Genomic DNA, 10,732 nt, shown 5'->3' with positions numbered 1-10,732 from the left:
ATGGAGAAGAAAATTAAACCAATCTTATTTATTAAATTTACTTTATTTGTACTTTTAGCTTGGATATGTTACTTCACGAATAATGCGGTATGACCATATAATCTAAGGATATTTACATTATTTATATTTTCTGTGTTTTGCTTTTATTAAGACTGTTTTTTTAGCATTAGCTGATATAATATTTTAAATAATAATTATATGCGTTGTTTTTATAGAATATATTTAGTACATTTTTTGATGAAAACTACAAGGTTGTTAGAAAATTAGATACAAATATTTATCGATCACTAGCAAAATATAAGCAGTATATGGATTTAAATAATATAGGATTAAAAAATTGTATGCAAAATAATGGAGATTTCATAAATGAAAATATATATAGTTGTGAAATATTAGCCAAGAAAAAAAGTAACTTATCTAATGATAGTCCGTCAAAAAATTCAAGAGGACTTAAACAAGATAAGAAAAATAAATCTTGTGTATTTGAAACCAAAAAATATTCCCATTTAGAAAAAAATATATTCAAAGAATTAGATTATATGGATTTTCTTAAGGAAAACAAGACAATTAGTAATAAAAATTATAGAAAAATAATATGTAAAAAGTACGGATTAAGAATCGCTTTACCTGTATTAATATTGTTGTTATTACTGACAGTATTCATTGTAGATTTGACTTTGGGTATAGTGCAAGAAAAAAGCTTATGGGCACTAATAGGATTCGATAAGACCCAATTAGAAAAATTAGTTAAACCGCTAGGTTTTATTTTAACTCCATTGTCAAAATTAGGTGGGTTTTTCAAGCACAGTACATGGGGGGGGGATGGACGAATGTTCTTCTTGCAAATCAGCAGCTGCTGCTGCTGCTGCTCCTCCTCCTCCTGGTCTTAGTGCAGCTGATAAGGCATTAATAGTTAGTGAAGTATGCATATTAGGACAATTATTTGGATATTTGTTATATGTGATACCTTTCCTGATATTGGGTATAGCAATTATATCAAAGGTTATTTATTACCATAAAAAAGTTAAAAAATATGAAAAAATTAAATTCAGGAAAAGGTAAAATGAAAATTCAGAAATGATTCTTTCCGTAATGAAGGTTTTAATGTGATGAAATATAATTAGTTATATTTTTATTAAAAATAATCATAATTGGTTATATTTGATTAGTGAATCTACGTTGACGTGAACCATTTGTTATAGAACCCTAAAAAATTGTTTATATTTCTTTTGTAAATTTGAATATTTTATGCTTTTTTATTTTATATTATAATGCATATCTTGATATTGGTGCAAAATATTAGATATTATTTATTTATTTTTGTATTTGGATAGATTTTCATGAAAAATATGTATCAGTTAATATTAATATATATTCATAAATTTTGTTTAACTATGATAATTTATATTTAACGTAAATATAGTTTCTTTCTATTTTTAATTTTTTTATAATCTAAAATTATTATTTTGTAAGTTTATTAAGTAAATGAAGTATTAGATTTAATTTGACAATAAATGTGTTTCATTTTTTATCTAATAGAGGGAAGTGTATGTATTTTTTTTTTTTTTTTGGAATTGATACATATATATATATTTTTTTTACTAAAGAAAAAATTTAATAATTATTGAATATAATATACTTTAAGAGAAATATGTTATAAAACAATATTTTGAATACCTTGTTAGTGTACTTTTAGTTTGTTTTACATGATATACCTTTGAAATTATAATTACATGATAAAAAAAATGCCTTCATTAAAAATTATTTATAATATTTTACTAATATAGGGATCCTATAAATTTAAAATTAAACTAAGTGTATATAACATTTATTATTTCGTTATTTTGATTAAATGCGTTATTAATTCTTTTCTAAAAATTGAATTAAATATACGTGATATTGAAAACTTATATATAAATAAACTATATATTATTTTTTTATATCTACATTTCCAAATATAATTAATAAAAATATAATTTCCTAATAGAAACATTTCTGTTTCATCTTGTACCTGTTCAATTACAAACTGTCTAAACATTAAACATATCTATGTATATATACATATGGAATTAGAAATTTTTTTTAATAATATAAAGGTTATCACGGTTTTTTGATTTTATATGTATTACGTATAACTCTGGTTATATTAATTTTCTATGTTTATTAATAAGATAAATGTATCCATGTAAATATATTATTATTTCATTTTGTTTTTGAACTGTTTATTGGTATAAAAATATTTGAAGTATTTAATAGAACTATTAAAATTTTGCTATATAATATGAAAATATTTTACAAAATAATAGTCTCACAGCTGCAGTTATAATTTAGTTATTTATTAAATTTATATATATTAATTAAAGTAAATGCGATATATTAGAAAAATGATACTTAGAAATAAGTTTAAAATTTTCTGTGTTTTTTTAAAATAATAATTATTATTAAATCTACGATGGAACATCTAAGTGTGAAAGAATATATACAAAGGCATTTATATTTTACATTTTTATACTTTTAGTTTCAGCTAATGAATAGGTAATATTTTATATATAATAATTTAAATATTATTATTTACTTAATAATTAATTAAATAATATATAAATATATTTGTTTAGTGTTATAATTTGTGATTTATTTCTAGTTATATAGAATTTTTAAAAATAACTAATTTTGTACACTAAGAATAAAAACAAAAGTTAATATATTTAGTGAACTTTTATTGGAAAATATATATTAATAAAATTAATCAATATTATATGTTAATTTGAAGTGTATTTGAATTTATGTAATATTATATTTCATATAATACAAAATATTATAACAATTAAAAACAAAAAAAAACTTAATTAGAATTTTCTTGATTTTAGGTAAAAGAAATAATTATTTTGCAGACAGAAAATATATAAATAAGCAAATAATATATAGATGATTGATAAATTATTATGTGGTTAGTTAATTTTTATATGATAGGTAATTTAATCCGTATGGCATAATTTGTTTTAAATAGTATAATATGATGATATGTATACAAGATATGGTAATACAATTTTTAATATAAATAAAAATAAATTAAAATTAAGTAATTTATGCACATAATAAAATAATTAATTATTATGTAAAATAATAAAATAAAGGAATCATTTATATAATTGTTATGATTTTATTATTATTAACATATTTCTTATATATATGTGTATATTTGAGCGGAGGTACAGCTATAAGTTGGAAGATAAAAATGTTTTACACATATTACTTTTATCATTTGAAGAATAAGAATTTATTTATAACATTGCATATGTTCTTATTTTTTAGTGCATCTTTCCTATTTTTTTTTGTGCCTTGTTTTTTTTATTTCATTATTTCGTTCAATAGATTCAATAACTGTTGTTTCATATTTGTATGTCTCCATTTTATATACATACTTATATTTTTTTATTTTTTTTTTTAATTTATTTCTTAATCATTTATAAATATTTACATGTATATGCCATTAATTAATATATTTTACTAATGCACATGTATTTTTTAGGGAGTTTTTCACTTTTTTATTTCCCTTTCATCCTATCATTTATATTTCCATCTTTTACCTCACCTTTATATTTAACACTTTTACCTACCTTTTTTCCTTTTTTGTTTTTTTTTGAATTAATATTCGAAAAATTATAATTAAAAAAATAAAATTATTGATTATTATGTGAACTAAATTGTATAGGAATTTTTATAAAAATAAAAATATATAATTCGGATTTTGACACTGAATAATTACTGAACTAGGAAAACACTATTGAACTGTTATAATAATTGGTGGAATATATGTAAATATAATTCTAAATTTTAAGTGACTTTCCGTTTTTGGTATAATATTCGTTGAACCATTAATTAGTAAAGGTGAATGCGTGCAAAAACATTAGTAAAACAGAAAAAGGTAAATAGAGAGTACTGATAACATGTACATTGAAAAAATAGTGAAGTGCGCATAATGAACAATATATTTCCTTGTTTTTAGGTTAAATTATATTATACAAATGAGAATTAATCTTCTTGAAAGAAAGTAAATCGGGAAAAGGGAGAACAGAGAAGTAGAAATACGATAGTTGGTAGACATGCGAAAGTAGAACAAGAAAAATGAAAAATAGAAACAAAAAATACAAAATAACATAATTTATGATTAAGCATAACAAATATATAAGTGTAATATACATTTTAAAATATTTTTCTTTCTACTTTGTTTTACTTGGTAAGTGGTCAATTAGAAAGATATTCTTCCATAAAAAAGAGACAGATATATAATAAAACGTTAATACAAGAAAAACATGAAAAAAAAAAAATCTAAAAACAAAAGGATGAGTAACAGTTCGCAATATATTGTTACCTTATTTTTTCTTGTTTTACATCGTGAACGAAGAAGAAAAACTGTCGAAAAAAATTTGTAATTATGTACTCCACTAAGATTTGGAATTATAAAAAATGAAATCTATTTTATTAGAAAATTTTTTATGAATCGCACATGTTGACACACCATGTACATGTATGTGCACATGCATATGTGTATGTGTATGAATGCACTCAATAGGATTATTTTTTAACACATGTGTTTAAACATGTGTACCTTTCTAAATTTCACAAAATGCATATTTATTTTTATATATAGTAAAATACTTTGAATTATTTGATCATATTTTTAAAAGTTCTTATGGAAGCTATTACTCCTGGAAAAAGTTCACATAATAAAATTATAACAAAAAACCAGAATAAAATGAATTTTCTATGATGTGCTTTATTTTTTTTCATTTTACAATATCAATTCTGCAAATTATTATGATTAAATTTTGTGCACGTTTGCATAAGTACTTTTTTACAATTTTTTCTCATATGAATAATTTTATAAAGACGCTAATGTACACATAGATTACTTAAAACAAAATAAATAGAATAATTTGTCTATAGCCCGTATGTAATTTTATGTATAAAATTAACTGAAAAGATTTGAAGGCACAATTAAGTATATGCCTATATGTGTACCCATGATAGCACCATTCATGAGTGCCTTCTTATTTATAAATATAATACGAACGTATATATATTTTTTTTTTCGTTTTATTTCATAAACTATCATTTTTTATAGGTGTTAGAATATTTATGTAGAAAAATTGTAGATGAATACACATGCATGCCTTATATACAAACTTTTGCTTGTTGAAAATTTGTGTACTCATATTTATCTTCATTACCTTTACACATGTCCACTTTGTAGATGTGCCCATGTAAAAGTTTATGCATATAGAAAAGAACGAGAAAAAGAATAAAAGTCTGATATACGACAAGAGATAATACAACCAATGTATAAGATTCACTGAAGTAGCTATTTCACTTAAAGACATTAATGAGAAAAGGAATATGATCAAATATACAATCCATCTAAACAAAGAATTTTTTAAATTAATTAGTTGCACAGTAAATTCGTTTAACAGTATTCCATATTATACTAAATGAAAATTGCACACGTACTTTTTATGATCTTTATCACATATTCCCTTACCGAGTAATAATTAGTACATTCATTATAAACTTTAAGAAGGCCAATATACAAATGTAAAAAATGCATGTATGTAAACTTCAAAGGTATAAAGGAAAAACGTAAAAGTTATAAGTGTGTCATAATGCGATGGGACAAAGTTTTTACATACCCATAGATATGCTTATGTGTAAGATGGACTTATGCATGAATGCACATTTTTATAATATTCACAATGTATATACAAACATGTAAGGATGTTTACATATGTAATAATGAAGAATATGCAGAAACAACTTTCTTATGCAAAGATGTACATAAAGAATTAATTCAATGAAGCTTAAAAAAATATATTTTACCGTATTTTTTGTAATTTTATTTTTTCTGTAATCATATTTGTGATATTGAAATTCTATATATGTTTTATAAAAAAACATTAATTAGAAAAAATAATACTAGTAAATATCTAGAATAGTATAAAGAATACATAGATAAAGTTGCAATTGTCCACATGTTATAGGTTATTTTATCATATATATGTTTCTGTTAACATACATCTATTAGAAACATAGTAGTAATAGTATCATAAAAAAGATTTAATAGTTCTATAGTAGGAAATATTGCAAGAGCATTAATTAATGAAATAATAGGAAATTAATTATTTCACTGAAAATATATATAACGCACATCATTTAATTTTTAAGCATTACATTAAAGTAAAGAAAGACATATGGCTCATTATAAACTTAAGAACATGTTAAATTAAAAAAAAAACAAATCTATAATTGCAAAAAGTATAATTGTGAGCAAGGAATATTACAAGTGACATTATATATATGATAATTTAAAAGATTTTAAGGGATTGATATAAATATATATATATATATATATATGAATTAATAGATGTACGTATATAAAATAAATATATATATATAATAATAACGTTAACAAATATTATATGTATTAACTCAGGTGCTAATTAAATATTTCAAAAAAAAGAAAATTTTTTATAGTTTATTCTTTTATTTTACTGAATATGCATAGTTAATTTAAATTTGCTTGAATATTTTAAAAAAATACAACTTGAATAAAATAATGTAAGAAAAAATTAATGCTCTATAAATTACCAACTACATTAATTACAAGGAATTTTAGAAGATAACAAATAAATAAAAGCTTATATATTTACATAATATTTATCATTATGTATTCTTCATAACAGCTTGTATTGTTCATCAAATAGTACAGTTATACTCATTTAAATTACCGCAAATCAGTAAATGTTGACAAAGAGACATCCACATGGAAGAATTATTTAAAGTTTTAAAAAGAAAAATATTTTTAAATATATCTATGTCAATACATGGACATTATGAATACGAAAGAATGAAATAAATAAATAATTGTATTATTTTTGTGAAATGATATAGGATAATATGTATTATAGAGAAAAATAAAAATTTTAAGTTTTTACATATTTTCTTTTAGTTAATTTGACTTTAAAAAAATAATATGCTAACATAAATTATTATCAATTTATTATTATACAATTATAATAATATATTAAATATATTATAATATTATAAATATATAGATTCGTTATATTCAAGGAACAGTAAATACATTATTATTTTATCTTATATAGGTATAATTCATAAATATTTAACTTCTTTTAGAGTGCATGAAAGAAATCATTTAATATATATTTTGGAGTAATATATATTTATAAATTAATAAAATATACATACACTAGTATCATTTCCATGGAGTTGTCAAAAAGATAAATAATGTATTAAGGATTTTATTAGAATTTATTTTACGTTATTTTATATATTATCTTTTATCATCTCTTATTTATATAATTTATGTTATAAATTATCTTATGCAAAATATTTTTTTTATGGTAATTTATTTGTGTTTTTATTTATCTTGTTTACTAAATATATTTTTTTTCTATATTTACTTTTTTATTCTTTTTTTCAAAATGATCATTTCTATAGAAATTATAAATTTATATTTTTTTTTAAAAAAAAAAGTGCGAATAAAATGTACAAATTTTATGGTTATTAAATTTAATAAATTTTATTATGGTTATAATAAAAAAATAGATTTTTTTCTAGTAAATAGAAATTTTAGTATTAGACATGCAGATTAAGACATGAATATATAAAAAAGTTAGATTAGATAGTACGACATAAAAAAATAAATACTTTGCACATAAATTAAATCCTATAATGGTATTTGGAAATCATTCTTGCATAAATATTCTATATGCCGTAAGCATATGGTAGATACTGAATTACATTTTGTGCTATAAAAAAATCCATGTACTTTATTATTTTAGTTTTTTAACCCTTGAAAAGTGTTATATGTTATAAAATAATATTATATTATTCAAGTATAAAATAATGTTTAAAAGGTATAGCTTATACAAAAAAAAAACATTATTACTAAGAAACTTAGCTAAAAAGTAATAACTACAAATTTAATATATGTTAATGCACGTGTACTCTTCGCATATTTTTTGTTTATCATAATTATAAAATAAATTATTAATGCCCCACAAAAGCTATTTTATTTTTTTTTATGAAAAGTATTGATAAAAAAAATATTAGAATTGTTATTTTAAACTATTAAAATATATATATATATTGACAATTCGCTAATAAAATTGGTTCTACGTAACATTATTGTGTTTGATGTTACATTTTTTATAGAGAACATTTTTGGAAATATTTAAAAAAATATATTTGAAAATTTATCCTTTTTTTTTATCCTCTATATTTGCAATTTATTTGTAAATTTAGTAAAATTTTAAGTAAATAAAATATCAATGAATTTAACTATATCCTTTTATAAATACTTTGTATGTATGCACCAAAACTTATAGCTGCTTACATATGTTATAAAATAAAATAATCTGTCCCTAAATTTAAAAAACAAATATTTGTTTTATTTAAAACTTTTACATTCATCTTTTTTATTTGAATAAATTTTTATTTTAATAATGTGATATAAAAATAACATAGAAGAATATTTTCTTTATTTTGTTAGATGTTTTAAGTTGTATTACAAATATACACTTATAAGAAATTTTCCGATATATATGAGTAAATGTGTCTCATTAAAAATAATAAAATATTTACTTTTCGTGGTATTATATGTTTGATAAAACCTTAGATAAGTAGAACAGTACCAATGGAACTTCAGTTTCAACAAATATTATATTATTATTAGATAATAATAAGGGTACAATGATATATTTTTTGGAAATTGACATTATGATTTAGGCAATGAATATACTTATGTTTACTCAGATTTTGGTGAAAAAGCTTAGTGTAATGTTATTGATAATTCAGGATCTGAACACAATAAATTATGCAAAAAATTGATGTATGTTATGTGTAATTCATTTGCAGAAATAAATATATTCTTTTTGAAAAAATATTATATAGAGGATTTAATCCTATATATGTAGAAATGAAAAGATAATACCAAGAAAAAAAATTAAAACATTTTGCATGTGTACGTTTCGCTTTAGCGTCTGTTACATAAGAATCTATTGTACAATTTTTATTACTTTTTTTATTTTTTATTCTATTATATAATTAGTTATATATATTCGTTTAAGAACAACTAAGTATATATTTTATTTCGAAGGAAGGAGATACAATTGTATTATTGTTAGTTACTTTATTATATATTTTAGTGGTTATGTATATCCGGTAAATTATATTGAATAAACCTTAGAAGTAGGAAGGAACGAAGTTAAATCCTAGCTACAATTAGTATATTGTTATCAGAAATACTTTTTTTAATGATTTGAGTAAATTTTTATTTATAAATAATAAAATTGTACTTTAAAAAAAAATTATCTGTTGTATATTCACAATATTTTGTTATGGATTCCAGGTAATATACAAATATATAATAATATATAAATGTAAGGAATTACATATTAAACTTTTATAACAGTTTCCATGTTTTTATAATTTTTTGTATTATAATTTTTTTGAGAGTGTTAATATAATTTTGTGTTATAACATATACATGTAATATATTGGTCGGATACGCTAAAATGTGAAATTGACATTTCTCAGTACTTACAGTAAGCGTATGTACTTTACATACAATAATTTTACAAACTAAATATTTCATGCATATATTTATTATAAAAAATACACAATAATTAATTTTATATCCAAATTCACAATTTATATGACTTGTCTAATTTAGTAAAGTAATTATTATTTTTAAATAATATACTCTTTTATGTTATAGTTGTGAATAATGATTTCAGTGATTTTTTTAGATATTTAATATATGTAACTTTTAATTTTAATATATTACGTGATTCTTCGTGCACTAAAACTAAAACCGCAGGTACTTTTGTAGTCATATGCATTTAATATTTAAATGTAAACACATAACTTAATGAAAAATTTATTATAAGAATCATATACTTTATAAATTATTTTATTTAAAAATATTTTAATAAATTTCTATATTTTTTTTAATATTTTAAGTATTTAATTATGAATAATTAATAATTAATAATACAGTTTTCCTTTAAAAAATGAATTATTAATAGAACTTAATGAATTTCTAGATTCATAAATCTTTATATTTAAATTAGGGAATTAAGGAACACTTCTTACATAACTTTTTATCTTAGGTCATTTTTATAATTGAAAATATTTTATAAAAATTATTTAAATATCTATGTAAAATTATATTCATTACGGCACCTAATAGATTTATACAAATATATTATTATACCAAGTTTATTATTAAGTTTATATGACAATTATTCTATCTTTTATTTCTTTACGTATTATTTTTTTTATAATATATCTACTAAATATATATTAAACTAAAAAAAAAAATGAAGATAACTCGATAAATTTACGAATTTTTCAATTTGATATAATAGTACATATTGGATCTGATTAAATATTATAACCTTAAAAGAATGTTTTGCAATAATAAAAGATAAGTTTTTAATTATCTTTCAACTATATATCTTTTTAGTATATTAGGTTGTTTATTATAAATATAATGTTTTACATATGTTAAAAAAGATAAAAATATGTATATGTTTATGTAATATCTAATTACTATAACACAATATAAAACAAAAATTTATAAAAAAAAATTTTTATTTATAACTTATACTGTTATGTTGTTAAAATAATTAATATTTTTTTAGGAATAAAC

The 10,732-nt window shown here is 20.0% G+C and overlaps 1 protein-coding gene across 1 annotated transcript; it reads left to right on the top strand.

The window, feature by feature from the left end:
• Positions 1-890, top strand: MKS88_001791 (uncharacterized protein; the record flags this gene model as incomplete). Its single annotated transcript, XM_067214751.1, has 2 exons — positions 1-87; positions 216-890. The coding sequence occupies 2 exons, from the start codon at positions 1-3 to the stop codon at positions 888-890; spliced, it is 762 nt and encodes a 253-aa protein (XP_067074098.1).
• Between the last annotated feature and the right edge of the window lie 9,842 nt (positions 891-10,732).

This window comes from Plasmodium brasilianum, chromosome 7 (assembly GCF_023973825.1).
Source record: "Plasmodium brasilianum strain Bolivian I chromosome 7, whole genome shotgun sequence".
Lineage (NCBI taxonomy): Eukaryota > Apicomplexa > Aconoidasida > Haemosporida > Plasmodiidae > Plasmodium > Plasmodium brasilianum.
This window is presented reverse-complemented; position numbering and strand designations above follow the sequence as displayed.